The sequence below is a fragment of the Physeter macrocephalus genome, chromosome 9 (genome assembly GCF_002837175.3).
Source record: "Physeter macrocephalus isolate SW-GA chromosome 9, ASM283717v5, whole genome shotgun sequence".
NCBI classification, from domain to species: Eukaryota; Metazoa; Chordata; class Mammalia; order Artiodactyla; family Physeteridae; genus Physeter; species Physeter macrocephalus.
Genome location: NC_041222.1, coordinates 68,142,629 through 68,168,481, shown reverse-complemented (window position 1 = coordinate 68,168,481; position 25,853 = coordinate 68,142,629). Strand labels below are relative to the sequence as shown.

The following is a 25,853-nucleotide window of genomic DNA, read 5'->3' as shown; positions in this document are numbered from 1 at the left end:
TTTTGATTTGCATTTCTCTAATGATTAGTGATGTTGAGCATCCTTTCATGTGTTTGTCGGCAATCTGTATATCTTCTTTGGAGAAATGTCTATTTAGGTCTTCTGCCCATTTTTGGATTGGGTTGTTTGTTTTTTTGATATTGAGCTGCATGAGCTGCTTGTATAGTTTAGAGATTAACCCTTGGTCAGTTGCTTCGTTTGCAAATATTTTCTCCCATTCTGAGGGCTGTCTTTTCTTCTTGTTTATGGTTTCCTATGCTGTGCAAAAAAAGCTTTTAAGTTGCATTAGGTCCCATTTGTTTATTTTTGTTTTTTTTTCCATTTCTCTAGGAGGTGGGTCAAAAAGGATTTTGCTGTGATTTATGTCATAGGGTATGCTGCTTATGTTTTCCTCTAAGAGTTTTATAGTGTCTGGCCTTACATTTAGGTCTTTAATCCATTCTCAGTTTACCTTTGTGTATGGTGTTAGGAAGTGTTCTAATTTCATTCTTTTACATGTAGCTGTCAAGTTTTCCCAGCACCACTTACTGAAGAGGATGTCTTTTCTCCATTGTATATTCTTGCCTCCTTTATCGAAGATAAGGTGACCATATGTGCCTGGATTTATCTCTGGGCTTTCTATCCTGTTCCATTGAGCTATATTTCTGTTTTTGTGCCAGTACCATACTGTCTTAATTACTATAGCTTTGTAGTATAGTCTGAAGTCAGGGAGCCTGTTTCCTCCAGTTTTGTTTTTCTTTCTCAAGATTGCTTTGGCTATTCGGGGTCTTTTGTGTTTCCATACACTGTGAAATTTTTTATTCTAGTTCCGTGAAAAATGCCATTGGTAGTTTTAAATTACCATTAGATTTTGTGTGCCTCAGCAAGGCTGAATGATTTTTGTACAGGGTAGGTACTCAATAACTGAATCTGCTTTCTTACTAAACTAAGATATTTGCGGTCCTGAATAGGAAAAAAAATTATTACATTCCTATTAGTAAGCTATTAAATAAATATGTACCTGAATGAGTTCCATTAATATATTTAACTGAATTTTCTTTTGTAGCTGAGTAATATAACAACTTTTACTTGATTTTTACTTACAGATTCCAAGCTCTCTTTTTTCATGTTCAGTGAATCTAGCTGTTGCTGAAGTGTATCTAATTCCTAAGAAGAAGGGAAAAAAAAGCAAATATATATGCAAATTACATTAAGAATAATTTCTTTCTCAAAATTTCAAATACAGATGTGACAAAGTAAATTTTGTAAATGTTTTCAACCCATATCTTAAAATCCGACTAGGATTTATTAACATTCATTATTTCTATTTTTGCCAATTTATTTCATTATTACTAAAAACCTTGCCATGATCTACCTTTTAAAATACTTATGAGCTTTTTAAAGGGAGCCAGAATTTTTCACAGTGAATCATCACTGTGTTCTGGGAATATCAAATATCAGAAGACTTCAAATTAATGATGGTACTGTTTAAAGTTTTAATTTTTATTTGTCTTTTTAACCATGTTTCCATATCTTTTGCCTATTTTCTTTTAAGGCGAAGACCTGTAGCCATTTATATGGCTCACTCTTAGGGATAAGACCCTTGAACTGTTTATAGTTGACCCCTGAATAAGACAAGTTTGAGCTGCATGGGTCCACTGACATGTGGATTTTTTTCAAGAAATACGTACTACAGTACTACTCAATCCATGGATGGTTGAATCTTTGGATGTGGAACCTTTGATACTGAGGGTCAACTATAAATTATACACAGATTTAAACTGCACAGGGGTCAGTGTGCCTAACACCCAAGTTGTTCAAGGGCCAACCAGACCCATTCAAACACCCCTGTGTGATATTAGCTATATTTTGATAATATTTTGGCATTTTTATAATATTCTTTCATCAATGTTTCATTATATGTTATAAATTCTGTCTAAAATAAAAAGTTATATTAAATTTTCAATAAAGGATTATCTGAGAAACTAGAACTACATTCATTATTGGCATTTGCAGGGACTAATTCTCTGTTAACTGGTTAAGGGATAACTGGGCATGCAAATCTGAGTCACCACCATGACTGAAAGTTGAGAGGATTCTCAATAATCCCTCAGCAGGCATCCAAATTTCTTATTTAAACACCATAATTAGGGGACAATAGCTGTTCAAATTAAGGACATAGCAAGTAAATGACTTGCTGTTTATTAGGCAGGAAGAAAAGGAAAGAAAGTAAATATCCATATGGCTCTGGTGTATGAGGACTTTTGTTTTCATTAAAAGTTCATTAAAAAACAAGTGTTTCATGTATCTTTATGACCTGCAAAAATGAATGATGCATAGAACTGAATAACAGAGTAAAAGCTAGGTCATTATGCAACAAAAGAAGACGAAATTTTCTAGATCCACTGACCTTCCTAAATTCAAATGTCCATATGAATCATATTGTTAAAATGAAGACTATGATCAGTAGGTTTAGTCAAGCTCTCAGGGGATGCCAATGCTGCCCACCTTCAGATCACATTTTTAGTAGTAAGACTGCTATATGCCCAGCACAGAGTTGTAATTAGTATTACCTGCAACAATTTCTCATTCATGGTTTTCATTTCTATATACTTGACTTGTTTTTCAGGAGGCATATTTTTGATAATGCCCTCTGCTGCCTGTTTTTCCTGTTCAGTTTCTTCTTCTACACTTCTAATTTGTTTTTCCTTCCTGAAATCAAAAGTATACAATATTCTTCTTACAATATTGAGGGGAAAAAAATCAATTAACTTTACTCAGTCTCAATTAAATAGGGTACTTAAAAGTTATTTAACCATAGTTTGTGATCTAAAAGTCCTTATAGATGTACACAAAAATTTTATTTGACCTGTACAAAATTTGGCCCCATCAACACAGACTTATTGGGACTTCCCTGGTGGTGCAGTGGTTAAGAATCCACCTGCCAATGCAGGGTACATGGGTTCAATCCCTGGTCCAGGAAGATCCCACATGCTGCGGAGCAACTAAGCCCGTGCGCCACAACTACTTAGCCTGCGCTCTAGAGCCCGCAAGCCACAACTACTGAGCCTGCATGCCACAACTACTGAAGCCCGCATGCCTAGAGCCCATGCTCCACAACAAGAGAAGACACAATAAGAAGCCCGCTCACCACAACAAACAGTAGCCCCTGCTCGCGGCAACCAGAGAAAGCCCGCAAATTTATAACAAAACAAAGACAGACTTATTTTACATCTTTCTCTTCTCAATCCCCAAATCCTTGTATTTCCTTATTCTCCACTTTACTTTCTTATAAAAAAACACAAAGATTATCACAGAAAATCCTTAAAGTCTTATACATATGAGAATGTATTTGCACTTTTTGTTATCATACCCTCAAGACAAACAAGAGTTTAATTTTAGAATAGTGGTTTTCAAGTATCTTTTAGCTATAGAATTCTTTGACCAAATGAAATCTTGTATGGAAGTTTACCACATAAATCATCTCAAGTAACACAGCTCTGACTGCACTAGGGAGTAGGAAGACCAACAGTGCAATTTGATTAAAAAATTCATAGCTTTAGATTAATATATTTTGCTTAAATTCCCTTTTATCTACTGCTTTAATTAAAATTGGTATTGATATTTCACAAATTATCAACTGTACTTTAGCACTGCAAAATAATACGCTAATTTCCTTGAAAATATGACAGGAACATTACAAATCTAATCATGTAAGTAGTATTAATGAAATTAATTACAAACAATAACCATCTTTATCATATAATCACAAGAAATAGCAGTGATGTGCCGCTTATTACCTATGCAAGATCAATTATAAATAGGGTAGAGAAAAATTCTGAAAAAAATAGAGGTAAGATGCTATTATCATGTAAATACTTCAAGATTTACATATAAAAAGCTTTCTTGAAGATAAATTCTCAGTCTCAATATCATAAATTTCTACTTTGAGTTTCAAAATATAATTATTCTATTCAATCTCTTTCAAATGTAGATATCGTTAACAGTTTTCACAATCACTAACTAAGCCTCATAGACCCACATATCTATCTTCCACACACTTTACACATTCATACCCTAGTACCAGAATAAAATAATCTAAACTCATAAATTTTCCTACAGACAGCATCTCTTAATAACCAAATAAAAGATGAACATAATGAAACAGACAACCTGGAATTTCTATTTATTTTTGTCTCATTATTGAACAGGAAGTGATGTCTTCACTTTGAGCCTCAATTACTATAGCATAAAAAAATATGTCTGCTGCTGCTACAATTTATACGGGTATATGCGCTCATAGAAATTTCAAACAGAAAAGATCATCTATTTCAATCTCTTTGTTTCACAGATTAAGGATACTGAAGCCCAGAGAAGTTTGTTAGATCTCATTCTGAACTCTATGGTTATTTACTACCAACAATGAATCTTAACCATGTTTTTGCCATCTAACTACAGTTAGATGGGAACTAATGTTGTAAAGTATTCCATTTTACAGAGGGGAAGTTACACAAGGAAGCACGAGGAAGGTAACTGATTTTTTGAAGGCCACGTAATGGCCAAGGGTCGGGTCTTTGGATGCTTTGAGCAGTCTGCTCCTGTTATAACTTGGCAGTAAAACTACCAATGATGGTGTCATAAAAATGAGTAAACAACAAAGTTGAAACTCAGTGCAATACAAAACTTGGTGGAATCTTTTCAGCTTGAATCTTTCAAAATACAAAATACCTTTAGGATCAACACTTAAATCACTTTAGCAATGTATCTTTCAAATTATGTACTCTCAATATTATATACTTTAACTCACCAAGTAAATTTGTTAATATTTAAATTTTTTAAGAGTAATTAAGAATCACAAAGGTTAAGCAAGCCACCTTAGTTGTTACACTAAAAAAGCCAAAGATGACTTTAAGAAATCATTCTTCTAGTCAATCTTTTGCTAAGGAAGTCTAGTTTCTTTCTTTCTTTCTTTTTTTCCACCTGTTCACTGGGTACAAAGGTTAAAACAAAGTGAAATAAAATCATACGACATACTTTTTTTTTTTTTTTAATGGTGTGGAAGAAAGAGAGTAGATTCCTTACACACCAGTCTCAGAGACGAAAGAAAAAAGGAAAGGTAAGATCCTATATATTTATAGGTTCAGTGATTATTGTTGAATTTTTTAAAATCATATTTAAACTTGTTAAGTCTATACAAAAATCTTTGTCTCTAATAAATAATGAAAGAGCAGAAAATATGATTGTATTTTTCACAAGATCTACCTTAGAAATATAAACCTGGGACATGGCCAAAAAATCTTTCCCAAATAAACTGATAATGTAATAAAAAGTAACTATTTTTCTTCTGGGAAAAAAAAACGGTTTCATCTAGCCAATCAAATTTATAAGATCTTTTTATTTTGAAATATGTTAATCACAGAGCATTTTGAAGTGATATTAACTTAAAAACAAATTTGTAAAATGAAAAAAGACTGACTACCAGGTGATAATTGTTGAAACTGGGCAATGACTATCTGACTTAGAGGTTTTTTCTTGATTGTTTCCATTATCAAAGTTTTTAAATTTGAAAAAAAAGTTCTATAAAATTACAAGAGAGAAGTTAATTGTGAATTATTAATACCTTACTCCAAATACATTGAATTCTGGTATAAATATTTAAAATATTTAATGACTAAACTGTATTACAGTATATATATTTTATTTAACAAAACCAAAATAATTGCAGTATCTTTTTATTTCATGGTATATAATAGTCATATAAAGTACACGACCAAAAACTTCTCAGAAACTTGTACTTGAAACTGCACTAAGAACATTGTTTCTTTTTCAATATCTACCATTTCCTTTTGTGAAAATCTTTTTTTCTGTAATATAGCTATAGGCTATATAAAAGGGCACTTAATTTTGTAAGATAGTTTTTTAAAAAAACTGATATTCCATTTATTCTCTAATAGTTAATCACTAAATTCAAGCCCACATATCATTTCAAAATAAATATCAAATTGAGAAAAAAATCCAAAGGGAGGAAAAGGCAATAATAACTGTTTCCTTTTAAATCAACTTTTTAAATAGGGTAAACTGACTCAAGAACAATTTCTGCATAGTCTACCGGCTAGTTATTCTGACAATCTGATGTCTTCGAGATAGCCAATAAAGCTAGCAAATGTTGCTGTCTAAGGATTTGTCTATTTAGTGTTGTGATGGTCAACATCCATCTACCCCGTCTTTCAATCTTTCCCCTCTCAAAACATGTACAAATATATGAAAAGCCCCATGGACCTTGCAGCTCAATCAATGCATTTCATAGCTTTAGACCTAATAATGGTTTAGATCTGTTGACTGCTGTCTTGTACAGAATCTACCTTAAGCTCTAAGTATATATAGTTTCTAACTCTAAAATTTATCAAATAGAAGGAAAAAAAAGATTCCATTTCTAACCGTTATGATTTTATTACTTTAGCATACTGGAGAAGACAATTATTAGTATAACACAGATGATAAAGATAATAAATACAAGACAATCCTCTGTCTCCATTTTCACAAAGTCTCACAGTCCCACCTCACCTCCATTACCTTCTCCGGCTGCTTCTATTCCACATAAACTCTTTAGTTTAGTTAATTTTCTTTGTAGCCTATCTGCTTCCTTTATTCATCCTTATCCTATTTATTTCTGGAGGAAAAAAAAAGAAGCACTTTTCCCACTGCCCTACCCACATGGGCATCCTACAATAACATCAGGAAGAATTTCACTACACCATTGAGAAATACTGAAACAAGCCACTGGGAAGGTTGCATACTTATTCCTAGAAATCACTAAATACGGGTAAACTACCTTTTATATATGATTTAGGGATCCCCTTTTGTGGGCAGTGGTCTGGAATAAGTGATAGCTTGAATTCATTTCTGACTCTAAAAGGGATTCTATTATGATCTACATTCAAATTGTAAAATCTAGGAGAACATGGCTTTTTCTTCAAACTTTGATTTAGCCATGGAAAGAAAGAAAGTGGAAAAGTAATAAACATAAACAGATCATCAGATGGAAGGCAACGAAGACGTTAACTAGAATAGACCAGTACTGGCATAACAATAAGTTCCTCATTCCTAATGCAGTAACAGACTTTAGTAACTTGAAATGAATCTTGCTCACGGAGTAGTTTCTTACCTCCTGCTCTCGTGGAATAAATTTTCCTAAAAAATCATAAGCAACTAATCGTAACAAGTGATATAAGAAGGCTAAAAAGACTAAATTTTAACCACTAAGGACGATAGTAACAGGACATATTCATATCATTTCAAACAGATCATTTGTTTGCAGCAGTTTCTTATTTATTATTTATTTATTTTTTTTGATGTGGACCATTTTTTAAAGTCTTTATTGAATTTGTTACAATATTGCTTCTGTTTTGGTTTTTTGGCCGCAAGGCATGTGGAATCTTAGCTCCCTGACCAGGGATTGAACCTGCTACCCCCTGCATTGGAAGGCGAAGTCTTAACCATTGGACCGCCGGGGAAGTCCCTATTTATTTATTTTTTTTAATAGATCTTTTTAAAATTAATTTTTATTGGAGTATAGTTGCAGCAGTTTCTAGTGTTGACTTTAAGAAAACAGAAATAAAAATAAGAAATATCAAGGTCATGAATAAAATGACTAAATGGAAAGTATTTAGCAAGAAGAATTACTGAAATAAATGGCAATTTCCAGTTAAACATGGCATGTTGAATGTACCCACTAACTTTGACTCCTGTCCAAAACCCTACTAAAATGAAAATAAAAGGTAATTTGAAGTATATAAACTCATAACGACAAAAAGAATGGAAGAGGAAACAACAGCAATAAAATCTAGAAACTAGAAAGCTAAAAGTTAAGTGCAAACTGACTGGGAAAGCAAAATTCTCCCAAGCCAGCAGTGGGGAAAGCTGCGAAGCCACTTGGTTTACACTGCAGAATCCCTAGATGGCCCAGAGATTGGCAGTACCAGATATTCTGGAAGTAGAAAAGGAGGGGCTGAAACATAGCTGAAAGTCTTTCTCCCTGACACTGCCCAGCCAGGTAAAGGTCCTCTCCTACCTAAGCAGAAAAATAAGGCTTTTGTTTTTTTGCTCTGGGGAAAATAAAACAAACGGAATCTGGGCATTAGGCACAAGTGACTGCAGGGACGTTATGCCAAAAGCAGGGAGAGTAAGTTAAAGTTTACATACTAATTACTCAGATAAACCCACCTTTTCCACCACTGAGCTCTCAGAATGCTGGCTACTTGGCCTCACCTTTTCAGGCAGTAGATTAAAAATGTCATTTTGGGGAATCCAAGCAGCCCAAGAGAAACATCTAAAGATAATGACATTTAGGGATTCCCCCCCAAAACAGTCCATTAAGGTCACTCTACAGTAAGATCTAAAGTTAATAAGAACTGGGAATTCCCTGGTGGTCCAGTGGTTAGGACTCCACGCTTCCACTGCAGGGGGCACAGGTTCGATCCCTGGTCAGGGAACTAAGATCCCAAAGGTCATGCGGCGTGGCCAAAAAATAATAACGAAGTTAATAAGAACCACACAAATGCACAGTTTCCCATCAGCTTTTTCACTTCCCACTCGTATATGTAAGTCCTAAACCACATATTAACAGATACACAAAGTTCAAAAGAAAACCTCTAACATAAAGGATGCTTATAAAAATAAACTGGAAAAGTACAACTTGAGGGTACAACGGCTATTCAAGGAAAAAGAAAACAAGAGATACAACAAGAAAAAACAAGGAAAAAAATATATTCATACCACAGTATACTACAAAAGAAATTTTCAGAGAACGAGAAGAGCTTAGAATTAAGAAGATGACAGGAAAAAGAAAACTTTAATAGAAGACTATGATGATAAAGCAGAGCAAAAACACAGAGATGAAATGTGGAAGAGTAAACATAAAAAATTAGAAAATCATACCAGGAGATCCAACACCTAATTAAAGGGGTTCTAGAAAGAGAAGTGAGACCTTTTTTTTTTAATGAGGAAGAAAATTATCAATATCATCAATCAAATAATTCAGAAATTTCCCATTGTTTCCAGATTGAAAGTGTCCACCAACTGCCCAGTTTCATGAATGAAAACAGACTCTCACAAAGGATCATGAAATTTCAGAATATCCATATTAAGGTTATATTGTACAACTCAGAGAATATAGCCAATGTTTTATAATAACTATAAATGGGGTATAACCTTTAAAAATTGTGAATCACTATACTGTACACCTCTAACTATATAGTATTGTAGAGCAAAGAAAAAGCTTTGGGGTTAAGAAACGGCAAGTTACGTAAAAGGATAAAGAATTAGAACAGCACAGCATCACAGTTCTTAACAGTAATACAGTCATGGTTGGTTGAATCCCCAGATGTAAAACCCGTGGATACGAAGGGTTCACTGTATTCATTATACTGCACCATTTTATGTAAGGGATTTGAACATATACAGATTTGGTATCTGTAGGGAATCCTGAAACCAATCCCCTGCTGATACTGAGGGATGACTATACTAGAAACCCAAAGACAATGGGGCAATGCCATCAACCTTTTGAGGGAAAATTATTTCCTACTTAGAGTTCTATTTCTAGCCAAAATATCTTTCATGGTCTAAAAAAAATTCTCTTCTATGGACCTTCTCAGGAAGCTCCTGCAGGAAGCTCCATGGAAAAAAGGCAGTAATCCAAGACAGGGCATGCTAGAAAACAGGAATCCAGTAACAAGGGCAAAAGGGAGTCTCTACAATGAGGATGGAAGGAGAGTGGAAGTCAACGGCTGTGTAGAGGGCCTAGTGATCAGCTCATCTAGATCAGAGCACGGCAGCAGGCTCTGGGAGAGACTTCTTCAAGCAAATGAAACAAATTAAACTATCTAATACATATAAACTATTGAAAGATTTGCTAGGGAGAGTTTGGGTATAAATTAATGAGAAAAAAAAACCCTAAGCACATGAAAAGAAAACCAGGACAATTAATTAGAGGAAAAAAAGTGTGCAGGAACAGAATAATAATCCTATTAACAGGGCTCAGTCATTGACAGCTTTATACATTCCTGATAGTATAAACACTGAGTACTCATCTAACCAAAATTACAAGTGACTATGCTCGGAGAGTAAAGAGACAGTAAGTATATATTTGATGCATTGAAGATGAAGGTAGGGAGTGTGTGAAAGAAAGCTGAGGACTCTCATCTCCCAAAGTGTTAAGTCAAAGGATAATATCAATAGATAATGCCTAAAATTGAAAAATCAAGAAGTAGCAATATAAGCATATACTTAAACGTGTATATATACATAAATATATATCCTTCCGGACTTTCTTTTGTGCACATATATTAAAATTTTAAAATGTACAACCACTGCAATTGTTTTAAAGTTCCTTTAAATAGATCTAGGAACTAAAGAGACACCCTGAAAATTACCGTCTTTCATTCTCCCCAAGAGCTTTCCCGTTTTTTAAGATTAGAGTGCAGGGAGGGTGAAGGGATATTTACTTGTTTCATATTTTATATATTTTAAGAAAAAAATAGATTTAAAAGGAGAAAAAAGGAAATAAAAATGTCCTTAAAAATCTCTAATGTTCTAGTCTCCTAATGAGATATAAATACTCTCTTTTCTGTCAGGCTTGCAATATGAAAATCACAAGCATCACAATCTTGTTTTGGCCGCTCTCCATGCTATTGTTATCAGACGAAAGCCAGACGTCTAAAACTGTAAGTTTTTACAATCAAGCTAGTGAAAATATTTTCAAAGGTACACTCTGTGCAGATTTAGTAAAATACTGAAGGCAATAAAAGAAAGAAGAAAAAAATCAAGCTATCAAAACAAACTCTTTAGTTAGCTGTGTATATTCAAAACATGTGATCTCTGAGCCAGATTCTAATTTGACAAAAGCAGTCTTCATTTTTTAAAAAACTGAGTTCTTTAAAAGCTGACTAAAGGAGAAATACGTAAAATTTCACTACAAAACCGGAGATTAGTTAAGACATAAAAAACACACTTTAAAATGTAGGAAACATTTTAAAAAACCACATATTTATGAGGGAAATTGCTGTTGTTACATTATTATTATTATTGGGGGACATTTCAACTGCAAAAACAGTCAAAACGAGAACTATTTCTTTGGATTTATATCCACATAAGGAAAGCACTTCTTCCTGTTGCCTGACTCTTTAAATTCAACACATGGCTCAATTTCTGTTACAAGATATTTTCTTTTAAAACACCAAATTTTGAGCTGTTAACCCTATAGAGGTATATGTTGAATATTGTTTCTTAATTATTTAATAGTCCTAGATGTAGTGCTGGTAGCTCTGATTTTTAAAAATTACATTTTTACATTATTTTCTCATTATAAATGTCAATCTTGCACACTGAAATACTAAATAAGTTAACAGAATTATTATTTACCATTTATTTCCACATATATAAATGGCAATATACCAATATTTTCTTTCTGTAATGATTATTTAATAACAGTTGAAAGATACTTGTATGACAAACTAGGATCTCCTTCCTCAATTATATATATCAGAATTCCTTAATCTTCAACATTCCATCCCAATAAAAAAAAAGTATTTGCTTTATCTTTTTCTTATTTTAACATCAAAAGATTAGATAGTAGATTTTTTTCTAAAAGTTATTTCCTTCTAATGTCTAATTGCCTGCATATGAAAATTTGGGAAATTCTGCTAGCATTTTTCCTTATTAATGCATTTCTAATTTTCTTTTTAGGAAGTCAAATGTAATTTCACTGCAAAGAATTATGCTTTGATTCCAGCAAATATCAATAAAAACATTACTATACTTGACCTCAGTTATAACCAAATTACTCTGAATGTTACAGATACAAGAGTTCTACAGACATATTTTTTACTCACCGAGCTCTATCTGATTGAGAACAATGTCATTATCCTACATAATAATAGTTTTGGTAACCTCTCCAATCTAGAAATTTTAAATATCTGTAGAAACTCCATCCACATAATTCAACAGGGTGCCTTTACAGGCTTAGATAAACTAAAACAGTTATATCTCTGCCAAAACAAAATAGTTCAACTGAATCCTGATATATTTGTGCCTCTAAAAAACCTGATACTATTGAATCTGCAAGGCAATTTGATAAGCTATCTTGATGTACCACAACTGTTTCATCTGGAATTCATAATTTTATACGGAAATCCGTGGAACTGCTCTTGTAGTCTACTGAATTTGCAAAACTGGTTGAACACATCGAATGTGACACTAGGTAAGCAATCATAATTTAAATTAGTCAAAACCAAAATGTGATTGATTTTGGACTGTTCTACCCCAGAAAAGTCTCGTTTCATGTCGAAAAGAAAAGGAAACTATTCCTGTTTAAGGGAAACAAGAAGAAACACTGAAAAGCAATTGCTGAATACAAGCCCTCCCTCTGCCTCTCCAGAAAAAAAGAAAAAGAACAAAAGAAACTTAAATGTTCTATATATATGAGATGAAACTGTCACTTTGTATACTAAGTTTGCAGTTTCAATATATATGACTAATTTTTAAAAGCACTTCCTTTTCTTAGGATATCTTGTCAGAGAGTAGGTGAAAACAGGTGCCCTACTTTCTAAACTACATGCCATGTTCCAGATGTTCACCATAATCTAAATCATAACATTTTTACTTTACTAACACAGACAAACTAAACAATAAACAGATACTGCACTTAAGCTACATTTATAACGTAATAAACAGAAATGGGCATTTCCTTCCTTGTGCTGCTAGGCAAATACAACAGTTTCTTTTTTATAATATCTTTAATGACGACAGATAAATACATCAAAAAATTCTAGATAAAAAATTATAAAATGTTGTTAACCATAATAATTTATTAACCGTTGTTAACCATAATAATTTATTAACCATAATAATATTATTTTCCATAATAAATCTTATTCTTTCTAATTTACTAGAAAATGAGAACATCACCATGTGTAGCTATCCGGATATACTGAAGTGCTACAATATCAAAACAGTAACTTACAAGGCTGAATGCTACTCAAAATTTCCTTCATCTATAATTGAAGATCTCTACATTCATTTTCAGTCCATTGGCAATTCAACATTTAATAGTTTTTTGAACAACTTAACAAGAAATTCAGGTAATGTACTGGTTTTGAATAATAATATTGCTGAGGATAGCATACCAAATAAACTGAGATAGTTCTCATTATTTTTTCGTATTTTAAATTTCTAGAAACAATGTAAAAGAACAATTCCTCCACCCAAGAAAAGATTGACAAAACACTGGGTTTCTAAAGTAGGCTCTGCTAGTTATCAGTCAAATGCTGTTATGCAAATTATTGATGTTTAACTTCTCTGAGCTTTGGTATTAACTAGTTAAGTCACAATTCTTAACAGGTATAAATCAATAATGTTCCTAGGTGAATGGATAAACAATACCTGCAAAGACAGGTAGATATTTTGAAAAAAGGTATTCTTTCACCACACTATGAAATATCTTTATTTTTGGCAGTTTTAGTAACTTTTGCTTAAAGAAGATTATGTACATTTATTTCTAATACCAATATTGGGGAGTTATTAGGACATATAATTACGATTATTTTATTTTTGTCAATTTAACAAAACTACCCCCACCCTCTCTTTCTCGATATTCCATTTAAGAACGTGAATCTCAAGGAAAAAGCTGGGCTTTTCTTGTCAGTGTTGTAGTCACTGTACTGATGACTTCACTCCTCATTTCAATTGCTATCAAGTGCCCAGTATGGTATAATTTTCTGCTTAGTTACAATCATCATCGCCTGGAAGAGCATGAAGCAGAAACCTATGAAGATAGTTTTACCAGAAATCCAAGTCCTCCTCCACAGATACCAGACACAAGCTCCGAAGAAACTACAGTAATATTTGAACAACTACAGCAATTTGTGGTAGATGATGATGGGTTTATTGAAGACAAATACATAGATACTCATGAATTACGTGAAGAAAATTAATTTCTTTCAATGTTTGATTCTTTAAAAAATGTTAACAGCTCACTCACAGTTTAGACATGGAGATTTTGATACATGACATACTGAACTATAGCCAGTAGACCATCATATTAATTGCAACACATAAACATCATAAAATTATGCTCTTCTCATTGGCATTGTGCAAGTAGGTCCAAATACAGTAACTGCTACTCCTGGTTAGCTAACAGTATTACTATTCTCAGCAGTATTCAGGGGACCATACATAACAGTAGGAAAAGGCCTAAGGTAAATTATTCATTAATTAAAATGAACAGATTTTCATATTAGTCAGATATGTGATGTAATACATATTAAAGTCTTACTGATTGGAATCAGTAAAGACATAAAGATTTTGGAATTTTATCACAAGTCAAGGTGAAGAACAGAGATAGTTTAAACTGACAACACACTAAGGTTGATTTTATGCCCATAGAATGAATTCATGTAATTGGAAAATGCTTTTTAAATTTTTTAAAATGTTTCCTGAATTGGCACAACAAATTTCTGAAAATTTAGTAGCGATTTTAAAGCATAGGTACAATGTCCAGGCACAATCTCTTGATTTTCGTTACAAAGAAAGACTGTCATCAAAATGCATGACTGTCACAACTGAATAATATATGGTGGCTTCCAAAGTGGGAATCATCTATGATTCTTGTTTTTAAAAATACCTATTTCTGCCTCTCTTTAGGAGATTTTTATTCAAATGATTCTGTGGTGTGGCTGAGGAATCTTCAGTTGGTCCGTGGTCAGTTCTTTGGGATGCTGTAGATAGAGCAATGTTTCCCAAATTGTCTTCTAGAACATTAATTTCCAGAGAGACATTCAGAAGTATTTACAGGGTAGGGGATTAAAAGGTACATGGTCAAACTACTACAGAATTACTAGGAAACACTGGGTTTAAACAAAGTCAAACAAGTTTCTTTACTATAGGACTTACCCAAGGCTTTACTAAACTAAACTGTTCTCTGCTCTTCAAGAGCAAAATATTAAGAATTTGCCAAACTTCCTTGACAACAAAACCTTTTCTTTGATGTATGGCTACTAATCGCTCGTAAGACAATAATGGTCCAAAGAACACTGGCCTTGAGACTATTATAGGAAGAGTCTAAAGTGAATTATTTGCCAATTCCTTATAATCAATTGGCTACAATCATAATTTTAACAACTTAATGCAAATAGTGGCATTAAAAACTGTAACAAAATCTATCATTTTTACCTTCCATATGTGGGGAAATTTAGTATACAGTATTTATATCTTTTAGAGAAAGGAATATCTCTAAAACACTGAAAATATATTTATGGATTAAATAATATGGGGTTTTAAATTTTCTTCATCATTATGCAGGGAAGGGAACAGTGTCTAGTGGTGTGGATGGAGCAGGGCTGGATAAAAGCTGATGGGAGATGGGTGCATAGGAGTATAATACACTACTTAATTTTGGGGTATGTTCAAATTTCTCTATAACATAGTTTTAAACACATGTACATACCTGATAATTTCTTAGAAAAAAGAAACTAAAAATAATGTAGATGTACATTATATCCTAAAAATAGTCATTTTTAAGGTTATAACAATAGTAAATTCAATTCAAGTTCAAATGTCTACTGAGGAAAATAAAAACTCTTTTGGATGATATACCCTGTGAAATAAAAGAACTGACTCATTTGTAATGCGTATTTGTATTTATAGGAACATGTTTTCAATAAAAGATATAAATGTTTTACATGTAATATTTCCTAACAGATAATGTAAATTATACGTTATGGTTTTAAATCTCAATTATAAGACTGAGATAACTTTAAAAATATAACGCATCTTTTTCTAAATAACCTATCATTTTACCAAAATATCATTTCTTAATTTGAGGCAAATATTCACATTTGAGAAATGTAGTAAAATGAAATAAATTATGAATGAGCAAAAACTACCTTTCATCTCTTACATTCAAAAGGCTCTTATAATTAAATATTGGGTATTCAATAGATATCTGACTAAACAAAGAAAAATAAATTTTTAAAAATTTCTTTACATATTTAAAATTATAATTACATATATTTTTAAAGGATAAATGATTTTAGCTAACACCAAACTAGAAAAGTGTAGACATTAGAATTGGAAGAGAATCATTAGTTCAAGCAGGCACATGAAACTGAATTAAAGCCACAGGCGTCATAGTAACATATTGAGGCTATATACTATAACCAATTTATTAAAAATAGGTGTTCCATAATAAACTAGATGGTCTCATACCACAGTAAATGGTGGTACTAAAAGAGAAGAGAATAAAAACAAGATTTTTATACCTGCTTTCTCAAGGTATGACATTTCCTGCTCCCTCTGAATGTAGAGTCAAGGTAAAGTCTCGTGTTATTAAGATGTTGGCTATCTGATTAACACATGAAATAAATCTATCCTCCTGTGATATATAAAAATAAACTTTATAAAAATAACTTGTTATTAATTTAAATTTCCTCTTAAAGGGTCAGGAGAACCTATTTCACTCAGCCTTAGTTACAAACTACAGATATTAAGTTTTGAAACTGCTGACATTTTCAGGACAAAGTACCTTATTTTAAGAACATTTTCCTTAATCAAATGAACCAAATAGACATAAAAACCTATGAAATTCTTAAATTTATAATCTGGGAGTTATCTTTTTGGATAAAATATCTATAAAACATGTACATATAATATTTATAAATCTGACCTGGGTATCATATAACTTTGCAGATAAATGATGAAATAAATGAGGACCTAAATGTTCTAAACTATATAAGGTCCTCAACAGGTTATAGCTTATTATTTCTTATTCTTTAGGTACCTAGGAAAGTATTTTATATGTAGTAAATTATAAATATTTGCTAAATGGTCTAAAACCAGAACAACAACAACAAAAAGGAAGTTTTCAAGCAGGTGCTTGGTCACCATGAATAAGGAATTTTCTTTGTAAAAGGGAAGAGACTTCCAGTATATTTGTAATTTTTAAGATAGCACTTTAGGGACTTCCCTGGTGGTCCAGTGGTTAAGACTCTGTGCTACCAATGTAGGGTGCCTGAGTTCAATCCCTGGTCAGGGAACTGGATCCCGCACGCCGCAACTAATACCCGTGTAGCCAAAAAAAGAAAAAAAAAAAAAAAGATAGCACTTTAGAGTAGCATCAAATGATAGATGGGGAAAATGAGAGTCCTTTGTTTTTCATCAATAGAAAATTACATTTATCTTTCAAATAGTTCATTCTTATATTTAACATCCTATTCTTCATCAAATATTTACTGTACATGCAGAGGTAATATGACAGTATGTTTGATGTTACATAGTTTTGGTTAATTATTATCCTTACTCTCAAGGAAATTAATATTGATAAGTTTATGGAACAAAATGTGCACAGTATTAGTATGTACAAAATAGCTCATCTTCTGTTTGCACTGCTTTAGACAGTAATTAAGGTCAAAAAGTCAATAAAGAATAATTATGTTAACTAATGCTGTTGTCTGAATATCTGTGTCCCTCCAAAATTCATATGTTGAAATCCTAACCACCAAAGGTAATGGTATTAGCAGGTTGGGGCCTTTGGGAGGTGATTAGGTCATGAGGGTGGAGTCCTCATGAATGGGATTAGTGCCCTTATAAAAGAGATCCCACAGAGCTCCCTAGCCCCTTCCACCATGTGATGATACCTTGAGAAGGTGCTAGGTATGAACCAGTAAGAGAGCCTTCACCAGAATAGGACTATACTGGTGCCTTGATCTTGGACTTCTCAGCCTCCAGAACCATGAGCAATAAATTCCTGTTGTTTATAAGTAACCAAGTCTATGGTATTTTGTTATAGCGGCCCAAATGGGCTAAGATAACTACATTACATCCATTTATTATCTTTGTAGGCATTACTGTCACTGCCACATTTACCTTATAACCAAACTCAAAGTTACTTGGTATTTGGTCTTTAACCAGGTTATATATAAAGATGCACAAATAATCTACATCTATGATTAGATTACTAATATAACAACTAATTATCAATTAATAATTGAATAATGTAATAATATAAATAGCCCACTGAATAATAATGTGTGTTTCATTAGACTGGAGCTTAAATCTCATAATTCGAATTAGTTAAAAAGCTCAGGTTAGGGACTTCCCTGGTGGTCCAGTAGTAAAGAATCCACCTTATAATGCAGGCGGGGAGGGTTAGATCCCTGGTCGGGGAACTACGATCCCACATGCCACGGGGCAACTAAGCCTGTGTGCCACAACTACTGAGCTCACATGCCTCAACTAAAGCCCGTGTGCCGCAAACTAGAGAGCCCACGCGCTCTGGAACCCGCGTGCCACAGCTAGAGAGAAGCCTGTGCACCACAATGAAGAGCCTGCATGCCACAATGAAAGACCCTGCATGCCTCAACAAAGATCTCGCATGCCGCAACTAAGACCCGACGCATTAAGCTGGGACGAAGTGAGAGAGCGGCATGGACTTATATACGCTAACAAACGTAAAATAGATAGCTAGTGGGAAGCAGCCGCATAGCACAGGGAGATCAGTTCGGTGCTTTGTGACCACCTAGAGGGGTGGGATAGGCAGTGTGGGAGGGAGACACAAGAGGGAGGAGGTATCGGGATATACGTATATGTATAGCTGATTCACTTTGCTATAAAGCAGAAACTAACACACCATTGTAAAGCAATTATACGCCAATAAAGATGTTTAAAAAAAAAAAGACCGGACGCAGCCAAAAATAAATAAATAAATAATAAACAAATCTTTAAAAAAAAAAGAGCTCAAGTTAAAATTGCAAATGGTAGAGATGAAGATGTTCTTATCCATCTTAGATTTTAAACTCCAAGATGTAGAAATTTTATTTCTCTGAATGAAGATAAGGTACATAAACAGTACAATTTGTATTGCAAATATTCAACTTTTTTAAATAAAAAAATACATCAGGGAAAACCAATTAACAAAATTGTAACGAAATAAATGGCTCAGAAGTTAAACTATCTTATACAAGTCACTTATAAATCTGTTTGATTTCTAAATGGACTGTACTCACGCTTGTCTTTCAGTAAATATAATATCCATACTTTGTGTTTCTCGATCATTTTGAGCTTTAAGCTGAATAAAGAGTTAACACAAAAGTTATTGATAAAAAATTACCATTAGGCCAAACTATCTCTTTAAAGGTTGCTCTGATTATGAACCAATTAGAGATTATTATAATAATCATAATGCCACAGGCAAAGTTTTAAAAAATACAGTATGCTTCATTTAACAAACCACTACAAACCCCAAATACAAAGAAACGGTCTTTTTCACAGGCATTGTAATCTCACACCAAAAATATTCATTGTTTACTGATCTGTCAAGTAATCTAATGTAAACTTCATTAATGTAAACAGAATTTCAAGATTTTATTAAGTGTTCAATAGTTGATTAGTAATATGTTAAATTTACACCCAATGCAAGTTGTATTCTTAAATCATTTAGGATTTTACCTGAGTACTCCTAGTTGACTCTACCTGTGCATATTCAGCCTAGAATTTGGACCCATTTCAAAAAACTAAAAAAACACAAAGATTTTACTTTTTTACATTTGGCATTAAAAACACAGTTTTTAAATTGGGAATTCTCCTGTGTTCTAAAGCTAAGAATAATTTCACTACATTATCATTGCTTTTATTAATAGAATCCCAGTTTAGAAAGGTCATTTTATAAATCCTATGCTTTTAGAAAATAGTCTTTGATTGTATAAATTGTAAACTATGCTATAAGTTGTATGTTATTTTCTTCCAAATGTTTATAATCAATTAAGCTAGCAATTATCATTTTACTGTTTTCTACCAAATAATCCAAGACCACTGAATAAAAATTCTCATTTACTAACCAAAAGTAGTATTATGTCTGGCATCATATGGTAACTATTCATTTTCTCCCTTCTAATAAAACTCTTCATTGAGTACTCAGCTCCATTTGCACAAATATTAAACCAGAAGTATTGCAAACTAATTTATATACAAGGATATGTAGACGGGACTCCCTAACTAATGCTTAGTGAGAGATCAGTTCAAACACAGCCTTGTAGGGGCTTCACTGGTGGCGCAGTGGTTGAGAGTCCACCTGCTGACGCAGGGGATATGGGTTTGTGCCCCGGTCCGGGAAGATCCCACATGCCGCGGAGCAGCTAGGCCCGTGAGCCATGGCTGCTGGGCCTGCACGCCCGGAGCTTGTGCTCCGCAACGGGAGAGGCCACAACAGTGAGAGGCCCGCGTACCGCAAAACAAACAAACAAACAAAAAAAACAAAAACAAACAAAAAACACAGCCTTGTAGAAAGACACTGAAGCATCCACTTGGGACAGCTAACCAACAGGAAGAAATTTTAAAAGAGCAACTAAAGGAACTCAGCTATAACAGTAGTATTTAGGATCAGAGTAATACCTATCTCCAAAGTACATAAGGTTTTATCAAATTATTTCTAGATATAAATGCTTTGTTTTGGAGGCTATGTATATCTATTGCTTTTACTTATAAATTTTCTTACCATGTTGTAATCATTCATTACTTCTTCCATTTCAGTGTTGGTATTAAGTTTATCTACCAACTAAAAACAAAAGTACAAAAAAAACATATTAGTCTTCATAAATTTTCTCTGTAATCCATAATATAGGTATTCAATCTTACAACTAATGAGTAGTCATTTAAGTATTAATACTTCCAAGTACTTTACATTCTAAGACAAAAACAAATATTGAGCTATCTAAGTAAGCATATACTATGAAATACAGCAATCAATAAACTACATCTTTAGGGTGGAAAAGTAGGCAGTAATGAACTACTCTTCCTGCCGATCGTACCTCAAAGAGCTTTGCCTGCTCTGAAAAGATGTCTGAGCTTATAAAGAAGGATGTTGAGAAGACAAAATCTGGGGGAAGATCTCTCCCTCTCTCTCTTTTTTTTTTCTTTTCAGGGGGGAGGAGTGTTAACGGATTTACAAATTTACACCAGTGTAAATGTAAAATGATTTTCTTGGTCTTCTAAAAATTAAAAAAATATTAAAAAAAAAACACAACAGGGCAAGGCACAAACAGAACACTAGTTATCCTACTTCAAAGAGTTAGGCAATGACAGGAATAGCAAACGTATTTACCTATTTACCTTGTACCAAACCCTGTTCTGAACTTATTAGATGTATTATTTCATTTAATTTTCACAATTACTCTATGAAGTAGATATTTTGTCCACATTTTGCAGATACAGAAATTTAGCAAGCTGTAGAGCCAGAGTCTGAACAGGAGGCTACTAAAAGCAAACTATTTGGGGCTTCCCTGGTGGCGCAGTGGTTGAGAGTCCGCCTGCCAATGCAGGGGACACGGGCTCGTGCCCCGGTCTGGGAAGATCCCACATGCCACGGAGCAGCTAGGCCCGTGAGCCATGGCCGCTGAGCCTGCGCGTCCGGAGCCTGTGCTCCGCAATGGGAGAGGCCACAACAGTGAGAGGCCCGCGTACCACAAAAAAAAAAATAAATAAATAAAAAATAAAAGCAAACTATTTGGATGTAATTGATTTTAAAAGACTAAGCTTTCCTAATATAATATATATTACTATATATCACGTTTTCACTTGTGGTATGAATAATAAGTGCTAATGAGCTCTAATATTTATTGAGACCTTACTATATGTTAGATACCTGGCTAACCAACTGCTTTCTCTGTATCAGAGAAAAACCTATAAACAGCATATTTTACATGTTATTAATATTTTTATATTAAGTAACTTACCTAATGCTTTCTAGTACAACTAAAAATCCCTTTCATCTAATGTTTTTTTAAATTTTATAAAAAACTATTTTTCTCATATTTAGAACAGAACATCATTTACAGAATATTATGGGTTATAAAGTCCAACAAATGTGAGAATTACAATGTACTATAATCAGAGAAATTCTGTTTATGAGTACAATGTAACAATATCAAGTAGGTATATCATAATTTACCTAACCATTATGGTGGCATGTTTCCTATTTTGTGTAACACTATTTTTTTAGTTGGACAAGTGAGATAAAAGTTTTCAATAAGTCCAGAGACCACTGCTGTCTAAAGTACCTACAGAGTAGGAAGAAGAAAATTTTGCCACTAGAAATTTTCACGGGGCCAAGATTACCCCAAAGATTGAGGCAGTAATCAACACTGCCAACGGGATCATTTCTTTTGGAAATCCACATTAGGAAGCATCTTCTGGAAGTCCACATTAGGAAGCAAAACTATGTTTATGTTAGATACTCTATTTTGACAGAAGGCAAACACTGTATTTTGAATGAAACATACTGATGAAGGTAATTTGTGGACTAAGTAATTAAATTTTTAAAATTTCATGATGACAACACTCCATAGAAAGACAAAAACATTTTTAAAGTAATTACATTGCTAGTACCCAATAAATTTTATCTACTTTAAAAATTATTATTTTAACATTGTTAGGGAAAAAAAGTGTGCATGTTTCTGTATTTTTAAGTATTGATAAATTCTTTTTTAAAGGCTTGAAGAATACTTATCAATCTGTTAAGCCAAATTATTTCTGGGGAGGGAAAGGAGGGAGAAAGCAAAGGGAAACTTTAATATCTACACTTTCTATGGTTTCAATCTTTCTCACTATACATGTATACATGTATTATTTGGTATTTAAAATAACATTTTTTAAACTGGTAAAAAAACAATGAAAATATTCAAAAGAAATTCAGAAAAGAACAAATACCATGTTGTAGTCTGCTAGCTGTCCTTGAAACTCTTTGATTTCAACAGCTAAAGTCTCAGCTCTGGAAACATAAAATAAAAACATTCATAAATACATAAATAGGCAGATGAACATTATGAATATTATGTATAACTACAAATTCAGTATTAAACTCCTGATACATACTACATTAAATGTTTCTCATAATAAAAACATATCTTGCATACTTTAACTGCAAAATTACTCACCTCTTTTCATATGACAAATATACTGAATTCTCTTGATTGTACATTTCTATTTCTTTCTGAAGTTTATTGATTTCTGTTGTAAGTTCACTTATTTTACTTCTAAGTGAAAAGAAATAAAAAAGTCAGTAATACTTCCAATCCAGAAAACAGTCTCTCTAGTTAAACAAAACAAACTTTTCATAAATGTGTAACAATAATATAAATGGTTTTGTGAAATTTCACTAAAAAAAGAAAAACAATTTAAGTGGCTTATTTGACTAAGGAGGTATATCCCAACTGATAAACTGATATAGGTTCTCTATTCATTAAAAAAGATGAAACAGTACTGGAATGGAAACCTGGGCAAACTGGTACAATCTAAGACAGAAGTAGATACCTAATTGTCACCCTTACAGCTCTTGCTACCCTCTAGGACAGGGTTTCTCAAGAGCAGCACTATTGACATTTTAGGTCTTTGAATAATACTTTGGTAAGGAGGTGGTATTCTGTGCACTGTAGGATGTTTAACAGCATCTCTGGTCTGGATGCCAGTGGCACACCCCCCAAACCTAATTACGACAACTAAAAATGTGTCTAAAAATTGCCAAATGTTCCTTGGGGAGCAAAACCACTGCCAATTGAGAACCACTGCTCTACAGTCAACTACACAAATAGGTAAAACTATTTTTTAATACAGAAGCACAAATCCTGGAGAAGAGAGGCAATGCAATGATGAGAAATAGCTCTATCACTTTCCCTTCTTTTGATTAAAACGTGGCTGGATATCAAAAGATGCTATTCAACTGATGGCCTCACTATCTTTCTTACTGATGTCAGCTTTGAGGACAGATGGAGAAAACCTACACTTCTCCTCTTGCCTTCTGGAGTTTGAGAATCAAAAGGATTCAGGTAATTGAACAACAAAAGAATTAAGAAGGACTAAGAAAGAAAACAAAGCTTTCAGGACACGATAGAAGGATGCATTAAATGGAATGCAAGTCAGAGAGAAAGAAGATATAGAGGATGAGCCAACAAGAAAACAAAGTGTAATGGAAAAATGCAGATAAGAAAGTAGGACACCTGAGCAGAGAAAAAGGTAGGTATGGAAAGAGAAAAGAGTTCTTAATTTAGAGCTGCATACTTAGAGATATATAACAAAACTTATGAATTAATTAAAATTAGGCCACATTTATAGCAACTGACCAAATACATACTTACTTAAAACTCTGTACTAAATATATTATAAATAAGCATATATATTTTATCATTAATACATATATGTATAATATATTTCAGAATAACTAGTGAAAGAAGCATAAAAGATTATTATTATTAAATGAAAAACAGTGAACTTGAAATATATAGTTCACATACATTCAAATACATAAAATTTAAAACCTCAGCCTAACTGTATCACCACATTTTGTGATGACATCTATTTACAGCCAAATTAACCAAAAATGATGTTAGAGTACAAAATTCTTAGGAATTAACAGACACCTAATTATCTTTTATTTTCATCTTTATTTGAGTATAACTGCTTTACAACCTAATTATCTTAATAAGTACCGTAGTTAAAACTTCATGATCACGCATAGAAAAAAGTATTTAACATACCGAAGAAGCCCAAGATAATAAGATTTGTCTAAAATTTGCCTCTGGGGACCTAAAAAACATTTTTTTTAAGTATTAGTGTTCAGTTTGAAAATGCCACCAAAATAGCAAATCCAAAGCACAACCAGAATTACACTCAACAGTTCTCTAATAGTGCTCACAAATCCCCCAGTAAATCTGAAAATAAGGAAGAAGCACTGAAATAGAAAAGAGAACTAATATCTTAGCATCATGACATAATGGAAGCTTGATTTAAAACCACAAAGACGGCTTCCCTGGTGGCGCAGTGGTTGAGAGTCCGCCTGCCGATGCAGGGGACACGGGTTCGTGCCCCGGTCCGGGAATATCCCACATGCCGCGGAGCGGCTGGGCCCGTGAGCCATGGCTGCTGAGCCTGCGCTCCGCAACGGGAGAGGCCACAACAGTGAGAGGCCCACATACCGCAAAAAATAATAATAATAAAAAAAAATAATAATAATAAAACCACAAAGAGTGTTAGGACAGTGGACTCAAAAAAAGAAAAACAAAAACAGTGGACTCTACAGGTCAGGTTGGCTGAATGGAAACTGGGTCTAAGGGGGCCTAGATCAGGGCTAACCAAAAGAACTTTCTGCAACAATGGAAATATTCTATAGCAGCACTGTCCAATAAAGTAGCTGCATGGGAATACTGACCACTTGAAATATGGCTGGTGCTACTGGGAAGTTAATTTTTATTTTACCTAATTTTAATTAATTTAAATTTAAATAGCCACATATAGCTATTGGCTATCATAATGGACAGTGCAGATTTAGACTACACATTTCTCAATGTAGGCAAGATATTATGATTTTACATAATTTTTTCAGAGACTTTTTAGAAAGATACATAATCTTACATTTCCGTAGGACTAAAAAAGTATTCCTAGGTTAAATGTCCCAAACCTTGAGAGAGGTGAAGTGCCCTGCAAGGCATGAGAGAAATGGCTAGGGAGTACTGACTGAGGTCTATGCTGAGAAAAGGGAGAGAATGTCTCACTAGAAAGGGAAATGAGAAACTGGAACAGGTAAGAACAAAAGTCACAGCAGATAGTGGTGCATGATGGTAACAATCAGAACTCTTTCGCAGAAGGCTTTGAAGTACAAAATGACTATCTTAAATGATACTGGTTCTGTTTTAAAGGAGAAATTAATACAGTAATAAAATTTGATGAATTCTCTATAGAATTGCAGTATGCGTCTACCCTTGTTTTTTTTGTTGTTGTTGTTTTGTTTTTTGCGGTACGCGGGCCTCTCACTGTTGTGGCCTCTCCCATTGCGGAGC

General features: G+C 33.4%; 2 protein-coding genes across 7 annotated transcripts in view; one reads left to right on the top strand and one right to left on the bottom strand.

Annotated features, from left to right (window-relative positions):
• Positions 1-25,853, bottom strand: part of IFT74 (intraflagellar transport 74) — an 87,403-nt gene that overhangs the window by 49,370 nt on the left and 12,180 nt on the right. For 5 of the 6 annotated variants that reach the window (XM_007108986.4, XM_007108987.4, XM_055087228.1 and 2 more), the window contains 7 exons: positions 24,555-24,603; positions 22,959-23,057; positions 22,732-22,792; positions 20,522-20,581; positions 19,035-19,096; positions 2,553-2,691; positions 1,084-1,146 (listed from right to left, as the gene is read on the bottom strand). In XM_007108986.4, coding sequence (XP_007109048.1) covers positions 1,084-1,146; positions 2,553-2,691; positions 19,035-19,096; positions 20,522-20,581; positions 22,732-22,792; positions 22,959-23,057; positions 24,555-24,603 — 533 coding nt within the window. The remainder of the gene's footprint in view (positions 1-1,083; positions 1,147-2,552; positions 2,692-19,034; positions 19,097-20,521; positions 20,582-22,731; positions 22,793-22,958; positions 23,058-24,554; positions 24,604-25,853) is intronic. The other variant, XM_007108992.3, reaches the window with a different exon arrangement.
• On the top strand, positions 10,620-13,967 carry LRRC19 (leucine rich repeat containing 19). The gene is made up of 4 exons (XM_007108985.2): positions 10,620-10,700; positions 11,722-12,235; positions 12,927-13,115; positions 13,639-13,967. Exons 1-4 carry the CDS (start codon positions 10,620-10,622, stop codon positions 13,965-13,967), a joined length of 1,113 nt encoding a protein of 370 aa, XP_007109047.2.